This window comes from Poecilia latipinna, unplaced genomic scaffold, assembly GCF_001443285.1.
Source record: "Poecilia latipinna isolate Pla-1442-1.1 unplaced genomic scaffold, P_latipinna-1.0 Scaffold1417, whole genome shotgun sequence".
Classification (NCBI taxonomy): Eukaryota; Metazoa; Chordata; class Actinopteri; order Cyprinodontiformes; family Poeciliidae; genus Poecilia; species Poecilia latipinna.
Genome location: NW_015114033.1, coordinates 64,998 through 82,466, shown reverse-complemented (window position 1 = coordinate 82,466; position 17,469 = coordinate 64,998). Strand labels below are relative to the sequence as shown.

The following is a 17,469-nucleotide window of genomic DNA, read 5'->3' as shown; positions in this document are numbered from 1 at the left end:
ATGTAATTTATGTTTTTACATCAGATATCATATTAGCGTCAGTAAATGATGAAAAGAGGCATTTGTCCTGCTTTAAACCATCTTAGAGCTACCGGTACAGCGTGACAGAAACTGCTTCACTGGAATCTGGTTCTTAAACCACACACACAAAAAAGCGTTTGTCAAACTTGTGCACGCAACATTCTTTCAGATTATTTTAATTTTAGCAATTCTGTCATTGTTTTGGTCTTTAGTATAATCTCCTTAATGCATCCCGACACTGCGGAAGATCAGCACTCAGCTATGGAGAAGCTCTCATGTGTCACTGGTATTCTGTGGCAGAAGCCTTGCAAGTCTTTCCTGTGACAAAGGAGCAGAGTTGGGCCTAACAGTTGCTAATCTAAGAACTTGTGGAAACGATGATACCTCTTGATAGCGAGAGACAAAGGCCGAGATCCGCGCTTCATGATATCCTGAACTTAATTGAATTTGTGCAGAGATGAAGGACAATAGGAAGTGGAACAATATTTTTATTTATAGCCATCCAATGTAATTTCTTCTAAGAATACATGGAGTGGATGGAATGTCAAACACACAAAAGTGGCATTAATTAGAATATATTTGAAATAGTCTTTGCACAAAAATCTATTATATAATTGAAGCAATAAAAGCCAGTAAATTGATATTAACTAATGGTCTGATTAAATTAATAAGTTTTAAAATCACAAAGTTTCTCCATTCCTCTAACATTGCAGAATAACCTGCTAAAGCCTTTAATTATCTCATTAAAACCAGCATTTGGTGACTTGGCAATGGCTGTTTAACAAAGGCAGTGGGATAAGATTACACTTAGAGGCGATGTATGACTAAATGTTTCATTTATGTCACAATGTAACACAAAATGTATGTTTTTGCTTCATTAGGACAGCGACCGTGGTGGAGTTATTGTTCAACTTTTCTTCAGTCGAAAGTTGCAGAGACTTTCAAAACTCTACACAAAAAAAATGGTTTCCATAATGTAAATTATTGAGACCATGATTAAAATATTTTTTAGCTCTTTTCCAGGGAACAATGTGTTCATCTTGCACATTTTATATGAAAAAACAAACACAAACAACAAATGCTAATTAAAATGATGATTAAATTCTCACAGGACAAAACTTACAATTTTACTTTAACTTGAAAATATAATTTAACAGTTTATCCTGCTAAAGAGAAATGTTTTCATAAATATCAAGTATTTTCATCAGTAGTAATTTAAGAAATAAGGCAAATCTTGAGCTAAATGACATGAAGCATTTATATTACGTCAGTCATGTTTCATAACTTTTACTGTTTCACAAAATGTCTACAATTGAGTCATTGTTAGAATTGTCATAATATACTGCAGTAATTTTAACTATTTCTTATTGTACAATGGAAATAAAGTTGAGATTGAACTGATGTGCTGTTTGATTATCTCACACAAATTGAATAATGGGCCCATAATTCAAATGATACATCATAATGCTGCGCAGTGGCGCAACTACACATTATTCAGGTGGATGCGAAAACATAAATCGCCCCCCGCCCCCAAGGAAGGAACGTCAGGGTGAAGGAGCGACGTTGACCAACCCTTGTAAAAATCACTACATTTACCTCGTTATGTGCGAGAGGTGAAGGAGCGTGAGGCGCGCTGAAGTGTATGGGAAAACATAATCGGCGCGACGCCCCCTCCAGACGGGGTTTTGGCGCCCCCTCTGGTGCTGCGCCCCTATGCGTTGCATACGCTGCATACCCACTTTTTGCACCTCTGATGCTGCGGTTTAATAGGATTTATGTTCTGCAGATGCACAAAAACATAATTGATGGGTAAGATGGAGCTTCGCTTGTTCTGGTTGGTCAGCTACAGTCACCTGATCTCCAAACCACGCCCACCATTCTGCATCAACTTTATTGAAATTCACAATTTCAGTATTTTACTAAGAGAAAAGTTATTTTTTTATGCAATTTCTCTAAATTACCTTTCAAAAATCCAGCATCAGAAGCATATATTTTTTTTAATTATTTAATTAAAAAAATGTTTATAGATCAACTTTCTGTCATTATTGGGGCAGATTATAATTGCACCCATTAACCAGAAACATGCAAAGGGTGCATTTCATTTATTGTTAGGATATAAAGAAAAATAAATCAATGTTGACAAATCATAACGGAATCGTTTACCACTGTAATATTTAACAGCAAGAGGATTCTTACTTGAGCAGGTTTTTCCTGCTCTGTTTCTAAGAAAATCAAACCTTTCTTAAGAAAACCAATGAGAACCAAAAAGAAAACTATTTCAGTCTGACATCCTGTTTACAAAACAAATAATAGATCCCACCATGATTTAATAGATGTAGAAACATTATAATAACTAATTATGATTTTCATGAAATAACTTTGGATCTTTGCTGCAACGCCTGGTTTTGTTTGCACTTGGCAAACTTAGAAGTGCATCACTGAACCAATGACACACCAAGGTAACTAAATCTTGTAACTGCAAAACCAGCTACAATCATCACTCCTCCACTACCGTGCTTGATAGATGGCATGTGGTCTCTGTGCTTAGCTGCAACCTTGTGGATTTCTTCAAAGATGGTGCAGTACATTGTAGTGAAACATCTTGCATTGTTCTACAGCTTTTTTGGTTAAATATCCTGAAGCAATTGTCATTTCTCTAAAATGTTTCCTATTTTTTAATAATTCTTCTCAGCGTAGAAAGATCGATTTTATTGTGTAAAAGAGGAATTACTGTTTCTGGTTACTACTTTCACTGTAAAAGCCAATGTCAGCAGCAACGGTATACTTAGTTTTTCACATATTTTCTTTATTTTGATTTTATTTTAATGACTGAATTAAGCTTGTTAAATTTTATGTTATTTTTAAAACCTGGTAAAGAGCAGAGTATTATTAATCAATTTTGGATTTTGAATTGCAATCAGAATCAACTTTATTCACAAAGTTTGTGCACCAAGACAAATAATTTCACTTTGGGTCCAGTGTGCTTTCAATAAAGAAATTTAAAATATAAACATATAATAAAAAGGATGGTGTACTTTCTTTTAAAGGTGATGGGCAAATTTCTAAAACAAGACAAAAACATTAAAAAGAGGGAGAAATAATTAGTACTCTTCATATAACTGGTTAATGTGTGAAATGGAGAAGGGAAAGACACTAACAAAACTTTTTTTGATACCAATAAATGTTTAAACTACATTTTTTATTAAAATCTCCATCTTCTTTTTTAACTCTTGTACATATATTTACATCTTTGCACTTATTAATCAGTGGAGAGGATCGTAACTCAATCCTTCAAAAAGTCAAAGATCACAAACTACAAAGCTCCTTCGTCCTTCACCTGTTCAAGGACGGTTCGGACATTTTTGAAGATACTGACCACAGAGCGGCTCCTATTCTTGTGCTGCTCCTGACACAGCTGCTGGCTCCTCAGGAGGCTCTGGGTATATTTGAGAGGCAGTAAAATGTAATGTCCGATGTGGAGTCTTTGGGGCAACAGGTGATTTAGATTTGTTTCTCAAGACATGTTGTCTCGTGGGTGTGGATATATTTTTAAACCCTTTCTTTAAATGGTCACACAGATGATCTGAAGACAAGGCCAGGCATGTGGCTTGACCTTCCCTTAAGTCAAGTGTTTGTTCCCTGTGCCAGACAAGGAGGGGATCATGTTATACTATGGGTGATCGTTTGCATTCTTTCCCCTCTGTAAGATGACACTGAAATGGCAAAGAAGGGTCGAGGGCATTAGAAGCTAAATGCTGAGGACTTCACACCTGACAAAATAGCTCAATATATTCAATAAAAATGTGATACTTGATCTCATATGCCTCCTGGCTGCGCTTATTTGGAAGAAACACAAATATAGCCATCTCCTCAGCAATGCACTCAGGCCTCAGCTATTTGTTTGTCCCTCAAGGCTTTTTGTGGAACAGCCTTTGATATAAAACACAAGCATCCTCAGTTGTCTTGGTCTTATAAATGTTGGGAGGAGGATTTGACACCCATTTTGCACATTAAACTGGCTTTTATTGACTGAAAACATAAAATATTTTGAATTTAAAATTCATTTTTGGGTTTAAAAGCTTTTGCAGCCTTAAAATTAGGGCTAGGGTTAGGGTTAACCTTTACCCTAATCCAAGATCCTTCAGTTTGGTGAGGGAGATTTTATAGATATTAATTGTATAATCAAGCCCAAAATTATTCATACCCCTTGCCAATTTAAATTTAAGGTGAACATGTTGAAGTGGCTCAGTCAAAGTCCCAACATTTAGCTGGTAGGGAATCTGATTAGGTTGACGGTAATGAGGTCTTCCAACCCTAAAGGAGCTCATCGTTACTAAAGAGTAAGTGGCAAAATACAACATGGAAACCTGCAGAAAGTGGTTCAGCGAGTCAGGTTTTGTTGTATTTCCGAAAGATTACATTTACTGATATTTCAGAATGGTATAATATATATATATATTTTTTTTTTTACGTGCTGCAATGTAGTAAAAATGTGAATAAAAATACAATCATCTACTCTGATTTCTCACATAGTGGATGAATCTCACAATTTCAAATTTGTAAGTACATTCATTAGGAAATAGCCAACATATAAACGTGCTCTAAAAGTTTAAGAATAATACATTTAAAAATCATCTTGAGCTCTTTTAAAGTTAAAATATAGATTTGTTTGGAATTAAAAACAGATCAGTTTATAGTTTGATGTGTATGTGTCTACTGTCTGTGTGTGTCTTGTTTTATGAACAGCATAAGAGCAACATTTTTAACTTTCTGTCATTTCTGCTAAGCTCCATTAATGCAGCTTGACCCCTCCAGACTTAAGGTGTTTGTTCAGAGTCTGAAGGTGTTTGTTCAGAGTCTGGGCTGCCAGCTGAGAAAATCAGCCAAATCAAATCGATAATTTCAATAAATAAATTCAGGTCTATTTAATCGTTTTCGTATTAAAATACCATGAAACTAGATGTGCTAAATGCATATTGTACAAACAATCAAGGTATTGTACAGAAGTGTCAGCGGCTGGGAGAGTAACCCCATAATATCTCAGGCTTGTTGAAACCAATCGTGTTTGAGTTGTGAAATTCAGCTGCTTTATCTGGGTTATAAGTATTACAAATTTGTCTTTCCCAACACAAACTCTCATTCGTTGTATTTGTTAGCTGTGATTAGCTGTCATATTTGCATGGTCGGTTTTAAATGAAGAATAAACCATTATCTAGCACTGATGCACATTGATTTCTTAACCTCTGTCTTCAAGGACATCAAAGCGTCAGCCTAGGCATGCACACGGGCTTCAGGGAGTCTTGGGTGTCTAATGGGGCTATTTTTAGACTGGGACTTGACAGGGTGCAACATATGCTTTGAAGCACGTATAAAAGCTGTAAGGTTACTTAGACCGGCCGTAAAATTATCGCCACAAGGTGGAGATTTGCAGTTAGTGTAAGCTCGAGGACTTTTTATGTGATAACAGGTGAGGCTTTACCGCCAGGTTTCCTTGTAAGATAAATGTATTCAGCCTGTATTTAGGATTTTTTAAACATGGGATTTAAGTTATTCTGATTTCTGTGTATTCCTGTTTTTCAGAAGTGCACCAATTGGTTATGAAGACATTTTTTCTAATGTATTTCATGGAGTCAAATGAGTCCAATTCAAATGAATATTTTGTGTTTTTTTATATCTAATTATATAACAGCTTCCTCTATTATGTGTGATTTTAAGTTGAGGGTCTGTCAGCATGATTTTATTTGAAATGGCAAAAAGGCCAATTGCTGAATGAGTGACCAGTTGACTTTGAAGTGAAAACATTTGTTCTACCTTTACACATTAGTGAATACCTGAATTATTCAATTTTTTTTTGTGACAACACACATAGGAACTGCTTTTATATCACCTTAAAATAAAAAGACCACCACAAAAAGATGTCATTGTTTGCTCGTTTATTTCTTTTTCACAATTGACACATCAGACAAAAACATCATATTTTATGACTTCTTGACTTGTGTTTCAATCGGTTTCATGTTCACTCTTCAGCCTCCTTTCCCTTTAAATCAACAAGAAGCAGTAACGTATTAGAGGATTGGAAATGCTGAAGTCATTATGGTTAAAGTGAAGATGAAATGCAGTTGAAGATCATCATACCCTGCCCATTTCGCGGCTCTTGGCCCTCAGCTTGTTGACCTGGGACTCAGCGATGTCGGCGCGCTCCTGGGCCTCCTCCAGCTCATGCTGGACCTTCCTGTACCTGGACAGGTGAGCGTTGGCCTGCTCCTCCTGGAAAGCACAAAGTCAGACTCTCAAATGGTCTCTTCGGTTTGCTCTACGGATCATTTTTCACTATCCTGTCAGTAGTCTGGTATTAACACGTTGAGTTAGGGTGTTGTTGGTGTAACACCTATTTATTTCACATGTGTCAAATACTTCACACTCACAGCGTCCTCAGATTGACGCTTGTAGGATTTCACTTTGAGCTGCAGCTTGTCCACCAGATCCTGAAGACGGGCGATGTTCTTCTTGTCCTCCTCAGTCTAGGAGCAGTGCATAGCAGAGTCTGTTCGCTTAATCACTGTTTGTTTTGTCAAAAAATAAGTCTAAAGCTGATTCAAAGAACACTTAATCCTTCATTTATCTTATTAAACAAACACAGACCAACAAGAACGACAATATGTGTATGTAACAAATAAATAGGATTAATTCTACTCTATTTTTGCCAGAGTTTGTCTAAGCTGATCGTCCTGAGCAGCAGAAACATGGTTTCATGATTTTTTCAACTTTTTCATACTTTTTTTAGTAACACTGTAGACATTTAAGAAAAAAAAATAGCTCAAGATATTCATGCAATACTCAGGCATTTACACAAGTTTTGAAACAACATAACGCTGAACATCTTCAGATTCATTTTTGGTATCTGAACTCTATTAGATCATTTTGATTAAAAAATCTATACTAATCAAAACACAGTTGAATATTTGTGATACCTTTATTCTGTTTATAGATATAAAAAAGGTGTTTTAGTGCTTTGTTTGGCAGAATCAAGTTAGAACATCCCTCAGTTCAAGAACCACAGTTCAAAGTTGATACCCTGATTTAAAGTGGTTTATAAAAAAGTGAAAATGAAGGAGTGTTCACAGCCACAGACAAATGCTGATTGTGTTTGATATCTTAAACGGTGAACTCTCAGTTGTGACATATTAAAGTGAGTTAAATGAATGTCATCTACACATACATCCATCCATCAAATAACACTTTATCTCTATCTTTATTTTATATTTTCTCATAGATAATAGAAAAAACAATAGGGTCTGCAATTTTACACATTTTCTAAACCCAGTTTTAATTAATTTTTCGATATTTATCCAGACTTTCAGGAAGGTTTTTGAAAGTTCAAACAAATGAAACACCAAACTGTAAATCTGTATGGATGACATCAGGGTGTTTACTTTTAGTTGTGACCTCCTTATTAAGCACTCTGGCAGCCAAAGACATAATAAGTGTGACTCATGCCCCCTATGGGTCCTAAACGTGTTCTGCATGTCTGTTCAGCAGTAAAAAAAAAACAGAAGCTGCAATTTTCACATAAAGCAGAATTTGTGTTGTTTGCCTGTTAGAATGCATTTCTAGGCCATTCTATTTTTTCTATTTAAACTATTTTTGCTTTTCAGAAAAGCAAAAATAGTTCAATCTTACCTGATAGGTGAGCTCCTTCACTCTGCGTTCATACTTGCGGACACCTTTGATGGCTTCAGCTCCGCGTCTCTGCTCAGCCTCAACCTCCCCCTCCAGCTCACGAACCTTCCCAGAAGAAAACAATAAATCAGTGAGATGTTATTTTCACATTTCACTGAGAAAATAATCTACATATGCATCACCAGCAGAGGCACAATAAAGCAAAACAAAATCTAATATTGTGTAATAAACGTACTCTAGCCTCCAGTTTCTGGAGCTGCTTCTTGCCTCCCTTCAGAGCCAGATTCTCGGCCTCCTCCAGACGGTGCTGCAGGTCCTTCACTGTGACCTCCAGGTTCTTCTTCATCCTCTCCAAATGAGCACTGGTGTCCTGCTCCTTCTTCAGCTCCTCTGCCATCATGGCTGCCTGTAAATGATATGCATTGAAAATGTTGAGATTTTTAGACAGGTTTGGCAGAAAAATTCAGATTTACTAAATTTAAGTTTAGCTGTGACTGCAGGACCTCCTGAAGCAATTACTAGACACACAGGATACACATTTCATGAAGAATTCAATTTAACTGAACTAATGGAATGATGTAGAAATTTACAAAAACTGACTTCTACCCTTCACTTGAAATAAATCCCATTGCAGCACATCTAATGCAGCAATGCTATAAATTTATCTGTTCTTTGTTGAGGGATTTGATCATATATCAGATTCGTTCTACTCTATTCTTAACCTGTTCTATCATAATTGTAGAGTTGTACAGTTGAGCATCAGAGTTTTTAAATATAAACTTGCTTTCTCCTCAGAAAAAAATCAGACATTACCAAAGAATGACGATTATCTGCAGTCAGCATGAATACTTTCATAATACATAAGAAGTGAATCTGATGTCTATTGTTGGCTCGTACTACAAAGATGAAGACATGTGGCTGCAGTTTACAAATTTGCCACTAGGTGTCAGTAATAGCTAAATTCCATCAATAATCAAGGCAATGATATAAAACTAGAGAACTCACATCAGTGATGGCCTTCTTGGCCTTCTCTTCGGCATTTCTCGCCTCCTGAATGGCATCCTCCACCTCACCTTGGACCTGGACAAAGTCGGCCTCCAGCTTCTTCTTGGTGTTGATGAGGCTGGTATTCTGAAATAACACAAACGTAAGCAGGTTCAGTTTGTTTGTCCTCATGTATCCTTTCACAAACAAAACAATAATAAACACGCAGTTGAATTTGTAAATAGCATCCTGTGTAGCTCAGAGACGTAAAAGTTCAGCCAAAGAGACCAGATGTTACAGATTATAAGCTTTTTAGGTAAATACCTGAGAGTGCAGCAGTGTAACACGCTCACTGGCATCCACCAGCTCCTGTTCAGCCACTTTGCGGCTTCTCTCCGTTTGCTCCAGAGCAGCTCTGAGCTCCTCAATCTCGGCAACCATCAGGTTGTTCCTGCGCTCCACCATCGCAACCTGCTCTTTCATGTCATCTTGTGCTCGGACAGCCTCGTCAAGGTGCAGTTGTGCATCCTTAAAAATAACCAACACATTAACAAAACAGCTGTCTTCACTCAAATTTGAAGACAACCTCCTCTATTCAGTGAACTGTAGTACCTTAAGCTGTCCCTGAACGTTTCTCAGTTGCTTCTGGGCTTCTGCCGCCTGCCGGTTGGCGTGGCTCAGCTGTATCTCCATCTCATTGAGGTCTCCCTCCATCTTCTTCTTGATTCTCAGGGCGTCGTTCCTGCTCCTGACCTCAGCATCCAGAGTACTCTGCATGGACTCCATCACCCTCTGGCTGTTCCTCTTGATCTGCTCGATCTCTTCATCCTTTTCTGCAAGTTTTCTGTCAATTTCACTCTTGACTTGGGTAAGTTCCAGCTGGACGCGGAGAATCTTAGACTCCTCATGCTCCAAGGTGGCCTGAACGGAAACGTAAATTATGCAGTTAAAGAGTTTCTCATTTGGACTGCTCTTTGCAAACACGTTATTTCAATTACCTCAGCTTCCTCCAGGGCTGTTTGGATTTCCACTTTCTCACTCTCTGCTGTTTTCTTGCCCTTCTCCAACTCATGAATGGTCTTTCCCGTTTCACTAATATGTTCGGTCAAATCACTTATTTCCTCTGTTGAGGGATCAAAATCCAAAAAGTTACAATACAATAAAATACAAAAAGATAAAATACATAACTCTTTATCAATTATCAACAAAGCTTTTTAGTCTTGCCAGACACATGCATGGTTTTTATCTTACGCTGCAGGTTCTTATTCTCCCTCTTTAGAGTCTCCAGATGGTCCAGAGCTTCTTCATAAGAGTTTTTCATTTTGAACATCTCTGTGCTCAAAGAGCGAGCCTCTTTCTGAGCTCCCTCCAGCTCAGCCTGGCTCTCCTCATACTTCTGCTTCCACTCTGCAAGAACCTGAAAACACAAACGGGTCAAATATTTGTTGCCCATTGTTGACTTTGTGTCCCTCAGTAAGAACAGGACTAAAAAGACAACAACAAAACCTTGTCAAAGTTCCTCTGCTTCTTGTCAAGATTTGCAGCCAGAGCATTGGCTCTCTCCACGTCGATCATCAGGTCCTCCACCTCACCCTGCAGCCTCTGCTTGGTCTTTTCCAGAGAGGCACATTTTGCATTCACAGCCTCAATGGACTCCTCTGCATCCTGAAGACGCTGGGCGAGCTTCTTCCTGCAGAGAGTATGTTTGATTTAAAAATCTTGAAATCCTTTGTAATTTCAAATCGGCATCGTAAGAGTAAAAGTTAGACTTACTTGGCCTCTTCCAGCTCCTCAGTGCGCTGAATGGCATCAGTCTCATACTTGGTTCTCCACTGAGCCACCTCGCTGTTAGCCTTGGACATAGCGCGCTGCAGCTCGGCTTTGGCCTCCTGCTCCTCTTCATACTGCTCTCTGAGCAGATCACAGTCATGACGAGATGACTGGACCGCATGAGCCAGAGCATTCTTCGCCTAAATGGGTCAAAATAGAAAATGCAATATTTGTTATTCTTGACAAAATTTTTTTAAATAAAAAAACAAAGGACGCTTTATTACCTTAACTTCTTCCTCAAGGTGTCTTTTGAACTCCTCGATTTGATGCATAAAGGCCTGTTTTCCTCTAGTAAGCTGGGAAACAAGAGACTCTTTTTCCTCCAGCTGACGACTGATTTCACCTGGATGAAACAAGCAGAATGAAAGTGGATAGAGGCAGTGGATGACTGGATGAATGTACAATGTTCCTTGTGTTTCTAAGAATTTGACTTTAAGTAATCCTCACTCACCATTCTCAGACACCAGTCTAGCTTTATGAGAATTAATTTCATTAAGTTGACGGATATGCTCGTCATTCTTGGTCTTCAGTTCACTCAATTGATCCTCAAGAGAGCGGCACATCTTCTCCATGTTAACCTAGAGGACATCCAGAACAATCAAGGTTACAGGGACTTTAATGTTCTTCAACTTTGAGTTCTGAAAAAGAAATATTAATCAATTTCACCTTTGCTTTTGCAGTGGACTCCATGTTGCTTGAGAGGTCGTCGATCTCCATCTTGTATTCACTTTTCTCTTTCTCCAGCTTCTGTTTGACTCTCTGGAGGTTATCGATCTGCTCTCCCAGCTCCGCCACGCTGTCGGCCTGCTTCTTACGGAGAGATGCGGCCGTGGCCTCATGCTGCAGGGTGGCCTCTTCAAGGTCACGGCGCAGCTTCTGAAACTCAGCCTCGCGCTTCTTGTTCATCTCGATCTGAACAGATGTGGCACCTCCAGCTTCCTCAAGCCTCTCGCTGATCTCCTCAAGTTCCCTGGAGAGATCGGCCCTCTGCTTCTCCACTTTGGCCCGAGCAGCTCGCTCAGCCTCAATCTCCTCTTCTAGCTCCTCAATACGAGCCTGTATTGCAAAAATGGAGTTTGAGTCAGCAAAACTAATGGCAAGAAAACCTAGCATTTTAATTGCTAAATGTCTGACGTAGTAAAAATTAAGACAGTATAGCAGGGGTCACCAACTCCAGTCCTCAAGGCTACCATCCTGCAACTTTTAGATTCACCTCTGCTCCAAAATGTCTGAATTCCCTCACCAGCATTCATTCCTCTCTGCAATAGGCTGGAAACGAGTAGTTTATTTCATCCAGGTGTGTTTGAGCAGAGACGCATCTAAAAGTTACAGGATGGTAGGACTGGAGGACTGGAGTTGGTGACCCCTGCAGTATAGTAATCTCATTTTCTAAAGTATCTCGTTTGAATGGCAACTTTAGTCATTAGTTTTGAGACAAAATGCACAATATGCTTCATGTTGTAAGCAATAACAACAAATGACCACATTCAAAGTCCTCAAGCTATTTACATCTTACCTGTAGTTCCTTGATTTTCTTCTGAAGCTGAGAACCGATGGTCTGTTCATCCTCTATCTTGCTGAGAAGCTGGCTTATTTCAAAGTCCCTCCTTTACAAAAATGTTTTAGATTTACTGCAGGAAATCCATTTATCTTCCACACATGTTCAACTGCTAACGTGTAAATATATATTTGACTTGTCTTTTCATTTTTACCCACTTTTTAATCTTCTCTTCAGACTGCTGCTTGTCATTCTCCAGATCCATTGTGGTTTCCTGAGCCAGTTTCAGATCTCCTTCCAGCTTCCTCTTGGCTCGCTCAAGATCCATACGGAGTTTCTTTTCCTGCTCCAGGGAACCTTCAAGCTGGTGCAAAGAGAGAATCAGAAGTCAGTGATCACATGTACTTAAAAAAACAGAACTCTTGTTGACTCAGACAAAGCACTGATGCTTACATCATCCACTTGCTGCTCCAGTTTTGTTTTGGCTTTGGTCAGAGTGTTGACTTTGTCTTCCTCTGCCTGCAGATCATCCAGGATCTGCTGATGGGCCTCCTGGAGGGCTTTTTTCTCCTTTGACAGTTTAGCAATGGTCTCATCTTGAGAAGCCATTTCCTCTGTGAGATTTTTAACCTGCACTGACAAATAAATTGCTTTAGTAATTTGGTCAAATTGCATTTAACAGGAATGTGATTCATAAACTCAAACCTTGTTTTCCGTGGCATGTTTCTCCTTTTCCACTTTGGCCAGAGTCAGCTCCAAGTCATCGATGTCCTTCTTCAACTCAGAGCATTCGTCCTCGAGTTTTCTCTTCTTTGCTGTCAGCTCAGCATTGATCTCTTCCTCATCCTCCAGTCTCTCGTTGGTCTCTTTGAGTTTGGCCTCAAGCTGGATTTTCGCTTTGATGAGCCCCTCACACCTTTCCTCCGCATCAGCCAGGGTTTCGCCCTCCTAGATTCAAGTGAACCGCAGATATTGTCAAAGTTAGCGACCTAGCATTGTCAAACAGTAAATTGCTCTGGTCTTATACATACCGACTGAATCTGCAGCTGCAGGTCGTTCTTCTCCTGAAGGAGAGAAACCATCTTCTCCTCCAGTTCTTTCTTCTTAGCCAAAGCCTTTGCCAGCTCCTCTTTGGTCTTGGCAAAGTCTTCTTTCATTTGGGCCATCTCCTTCTCCGTCTCTGCACTCTTCAGCAGAGGTTTGATCTTGAAGTACAGCTTCATCCATGGCCAAGTTTTGACATTCATGAATGAACGGATGTTGTACTGGATGGTGAAAATGGCTTCCCTTGGAGAATCAAGCAGAAACATATTCTTATACTCAGACTTGTAAAATGTAAGCAAACCTTTTCACTGCTCCATCGAAACAACACATGACTGAAATGCTTTTCAAATGACCAAAACCCTAACACTAATCTAAAAAACCCCAACATAAACAAAAAGTCAAGTTTAACAGATTAAACAAAAGTGCTATGAATACATCTAAACATGGCAAAACCTTTTCTAAAAGAAAACATTGAACTAAAAAGTCCTTTTAAGAAAAATACAAGCTGTACACAGTGAAATGTTTAGTTCCTTTTAATGTTACTGTATTTCTATCCAGCTTAGGAAAATCTACCTTCTTTCCATCATCTTTACGAATTCCCGCCTCATCACGTAGCCTCTGCAGAGAGCCTGGGTCATTGTGACCAGTTCCGCCAGTTTCTCATCCCTCATCTCCTCCAGGGTACCCAGCAGTCCAGCCTTAAAGAACACCTGACGGGTAAAACGGCATTAGATTAACATTTTATTCAGCTTTCAATTAAGATTTTTCTTAAATCTGTTGATTTACCTTAGTGTGGCCAAACCTATACTGAGTATGGTCAATGTTGATGGATCCCAGGAGTTTCTCAGAGGCCTTCTTGTTGTCAATGAATTGGCCTTCAGGAATAACACTAGCGTTCAGTACTTTGTACCTGCAAAAAGTCGCATTAATCCGATTAACAACACAGTTGAGCAAATTATGGTAGATTAATAAGTACAGATAACTGCACCTCTGCTTGAAGTCACCATAGAGGATCCTGCTGGGGAAACCTTTCCTGCAGATCCTGATGCCCTCCAGCACGCCGTTACACCTCAGCTGGTGGATGACCAAGAAGTTTTCCATCAGACCTGAAGCAACAACACATGGATGGTAATTACTGTGTAACTTAACCATGAGGTCATGAGAATCACCTGATCCAAACAGAATCAGAGCCACAATCATTGGAAACAGAGCTCATCTAAAATTTCTTTACTCATCTTTATCTGGTCCAGGCGCACGTTGTGAATGTTACAAAATCATTGTTTCAAACGTTGGACTTCTAGTGACAATTCATGTCACATGTTTATAAGATTATAAACAAATGAAATAGATATTTTTCCATTTCTATGATCATCTATCCCTATAAATGATCAAAACGGCTGGACAAAATGTCTTATTTTTTGATACAAAACAACAAGTGTGCTCAAAATTGGAGTGTACACTTTGCCGATGTATACTTTTCTAATTTGTATCTACAAGTCTTGAAGAGTTACCGTCTTGGAGACTGACCTGGGGTTTTGGATTCATTAGGAATGAGACAGCGCACGAAATGTGGATGGGTGCTCCTCAAGTTGGTCATTAACTTTCCAAGATTTTCCTATAGAAGGACAAACAAACATAATATTTTAATTTCTTCCAAACTGGGGACCTTCACCTTCATAACACTGGTCGCCATTTTATAGAACCATGACATAATTATAGCCCATAACACAAAAGGAAGTTCTTCACACAACAGAAAGGAATTGGACCATTTAGCATAGAATGGTACACAAATAGAGAGAGGCAAAACAACCTAGAGGAAACATATTTTGATTTTGCAAAAGATTTTATCTTGCACCTTTTACAGGCAAACTTTACCCAGGTGGTTTTTGAAGTTTCACACTTTGCAAATGTCTACGACTACATACACTTCAGTCAAAAGAAAAAAAATAAAATAAAAGACACTTATAGAACTACACGGAAGACATAAATATCCAGTTTTACATACTGTTGCTTGTTCTACATCAAAGAGGATTTGTACTTTGTGGACTGATTATCTTAAATCTACATTATGAATGATGCACTTTAGAGTAGCTAAGGGAAGGCCCATAGAAGGACTAAGAATGAATAGCTTATGTGTTCATTAAATACACTGCATTATGTTATAATTTAAAAATTTAAATATACCCTGAAGAGAGCTGAAACAGTTTGGAAGGAGCCTCCCTTCTTCTTGCCTCCACCCTTCTTCCCCCCTTTGGCATCTGCAAAAAAAATACACAGGTATAAGTAAAGAGACAGACTATTTGTGTCCAAAATGATGCAGATTAAACCAGATTCATGAGTTCTAAACATGAGACATAACATTCAACACTGTAAACATATAAATGGTACCATCTGCTCCTGCGTGAGAAGCATAGAGGTGAGCCAGAAGCTTGGAAGAGGACTTCTGGTAAAGCTGGACCACAGAGTCATTCAGGGGATCCTTGTTCTTGTCTAACCAGCCAACAACATTGTAGTCCACAGTGCCAGCATAGTGCACCAGAGAGAAATGAGCCTCAGCTTTCCCTTTGGCAGGTTTTGGTTTCTGGAAAGGAGCACTTTTTCCCAGATGTTGGTCGTACAGTTTGCTCTTGAAGGTCATGTCTGTTGCCTTGGGAACAATACACTCCTCTTCAAGCATGGAGAAGATGCCTAGAGGCTGTCAGGATGGAAACATGGAATTAAAATCAAGACATCTTGAGGCATCAAAATGATTCCCTGTGTTGGTCAGTATGTGTCTGAGCTTGTTGCTGACCTTCTCAATGAGCTCAATGCACGCAGCCAAGTCCATGCCAAAGTCAATGAACTCCCATTCAATTCCCTCCTTCTTGTACTCTTCTTGCTCCAGGACGAACATGTGATGGTTGAAGAACTGTTGCAGTTTTTCATTGGTGAAGTTGATGCACAGCTGTTCCAAGCTGTTAAACTGTTGGAAGACAGACTCTGTTAGATGTTTACCGTGCTGGTTCACTGATTTAAAGGTTAATCCCAATATTACTGACATCAAAGATTTCAAAACCAGCGATGTCCAAGACACCGATGAAGTAGCTCCTTGGCTGCTTGGTGTCCAACATCTCGTTGATTCTGACGACCATCCACAAGAACATCTTCTCATAGACAGACTTGCAGAGAGCACTCACTGCATTGTTGACCTGAAGATGGAAAGACATGCTGTAGTTTAAAAAAATTCTGTCAATCAATTTAACCTCATAAACTCAAATTGTCTGTTACCTGTGGCACAGTTTGACCTTTGACCACCATTTCATTTCCAACCTTCACTCGGGGGTAACACAAAGCTTTGAGCATGTCAGCAGAGTTCAAGCCCATGAGGTAGGCGATTTTATCGGCCACTGATAAAAGCATAAATATGAGAGCAATTACAACATTGCAAATTACAAAACTATTATGAAATCCATTTATCTGGCATGTGATTTTATATTTCTTTTCCTTTACACGGCCACCAGAGCAAGTGGGGATCTTGCGTTGTTTTATTAAGAATGCAATACGACTCAGATGAAATGCAACATTTTCTGATTTGCTTCACAGTTCTTTTAACATTTCCTCAAGAAAACAGTGGGACCAAATTATTTTTATTATATTTATATGTTTTCATGATTCAGGCTTCTTACCCTCAGTGCCATCAGGTTCAGCCTGCTCTTCCCGCTGCTTCTGCTTGAACTTCATGTTTCCATGATGCATCACAGCTCCCGTTAGCTTGTAAATGTTAGATTTCTCTTCTGCAGTGAAACCCAGGATGTCGATGGCAGTCTGAAGAGTTGGTATACAAAAACATAGATCTATTATTGATTTGTCATACTTTAGATTTAAACAAGCTTGTTTGCTGAGTGAAATGTTGCTTCTAATCACATTTTACTCACATCGGTGGCGATGAATTCTTCAACGTCATTGATACTCTTGACAGTGATTTCTCCCTGACTTATCATGGGAAAGTCATATGGGTTGGTGGTGATGAGGAGACCCTCTGAAAAAAAAAACCTCTTCTATTTTAGTATCCAGACTCTAGTGAATCATTACTTTGTATACTGTGAGGCGACATTTCTAACCTATTAGCTCAGGTTTGTGGCCTGTTGCGAGCTGGTAGAAGATGTGATAACTTCTCTCAGCACACAGCTGGAATGTCACACGAGATTTCTCCAGCAGATCTGAGAACAAGACAGAAATGATTTTAGTTTGTCCTTTTATAAAATATCATGGCAGGTTTTGAAATCTAAAACACGTACATGTTTCAATATCAGCTGAAGCCAGCTTTCCAGTTGTTCCGAAATGGATTCTGATGAATTTACCCTAAATAAGCACAGAGTCATTAGTGTTGGTTTTATATATATATATATATATATATATATATATATATATAT

At 38.9% G+C, this 17,469-nt stretch overlaps 1 protein-coding gene across 1 annotated transcript in view; it reads right to left on the bottom strand.

Moving 5' to 3' along the window:
* Nucleotides 1-5,937: 5,937 nt before the first annotated feature.
* LOC106962477 (myosin heavy chain, fast skeletal muscle-like) overlaps nucleotides 5,938-17,469 on the bottom strand; it is an 18,391-nt gene continuing 6,859 nt past the window's right edge. Inside the window, exons 9-41 of the mRNA XM_015056914.1 lie at nucleotides 17,335-17,398; nucleotides 17,158-17,256; nucleotides 16,972-17,075; nucleotides 16,723-16,861; nucleotides 16,325-16,443; nucleotides 16,096-16,245; nucleotides 15,849-16,019; nucleotides 15,446-15,752; nucleotides 15,242-15,315; nucleotides 14,585-14,672; nucleotides 14,046-14,163; nucleotides 13,844-13,967; nucleotides 13,631-13,767; nucleotides 13,045-13,300; nucleotides 12,719-12,961; nucleotides 12,467-12,643; nucleotides 12,232-12,377; nucleotides 12,032-12,122; nucleotides 11,182-11,571; nucleotides 10,967-11,093; nucleotides 10,740-10,858; nucleotides 10,459-10,655; nucleotides 10,192-10,375; nucleotides 9,937-10,102; nucleotides 9,684-9,808; nucleotides 9,298-9,606; nucleotides 9,010-9,213; nucleotides 8,707-8,832; nucleotides 7,937-8,107; nucleotides 7,702-7,806; nucleotides 6,447-6,542; nucleotides 6,157-6,288; nucleotides 5,938-6,058 (exon numbers count right to left, since the gene is read on the bottom strand). Coding sequence (XP_014912400.1) covers nucleotides 6,038-6,058; nucleotides 6,157-6,288; nucleotides 6,447-6,542; nucleotides 7,702-7,806; nucleotides 7,937-8,107; nucleotides 8,707-8,832; nucleotides 9,010-9,213; nucleotides 9,298-9,606; nucleotides 9,684-9,808; nucleotides 9,937-10,102; nucleotides 10,192-10,375; nucleotides 10,459-10,655; nucleotides 10,740-10,858; nucleotides 10,967-11,093; nucleotides 11,182-11,571; nucleotides 12,032-12,122; nucleotides 12,232-12,377; nucleotides 12,467-12,643; nucleotides 12,719-12,961; nucleotides 13,045-13,300; nucleotides 13,631-13,767; nucleotides 13,844-13,967; nucleotides 14,046-14,163; nucleotides 14,585-14,672; nucleotides 15,242-15,315; nucleotides 15,446-15,752; nucleotides 15,849-16,019; nucleotides 16,096-16,245; nucleotides 16,325-16,443; nucleotides 16,723-16,861; nucleotides 16,972-17,075; nucleotides 17,158-17,256; nucleotides 17,335-17,398 — 5,079 coding nt within the window. The 3' untranslated portion in view covers nucleotides 5,938-6,037. The remainder of the gene's footprint in view (nucleotides 6,059-6,156; nucleotides 6,289-6,446; nucleotides 6,543-7,701; nucleotides 7,807-7,936; nucleotides 8,108-8,706; nucleotides 8,833-9,009; nucleotides 9,214-9,297; nucleotides 9,607-9,683; nucleotides 9,809-9,936; nucleotides 10,103-10,191; nucleotides 10,376-10,458; nucleotides 10,656-10,739; nucleotides 10,859-10,966; nucleotides 11,094-11,181; nucleotides 11,572-12,031; nucleotides 12,123-12,231; nucleotides 12,378-12,466; nucleotides 12,644-12,718; nucleotides 12,962-13,044; nucleotides 13,301-13,630; nucleotides 13,768-13,843; nucleotides 13,968-14,045; nucleotides 14,164-14,584; nucleotides 14,673-15,241; nucleotides 15,316-15,445; nucleotides 15,753-15,848; nucleotides 16,020-16,095; nucleotides 16,246-16,324; nucleotides 16,444-16,722; nucleotides 16,862-16,971; nucleotides 17,076-17,157; nucleotides 17,257-17,334; nucleotides 17,399-17,469) is intronic.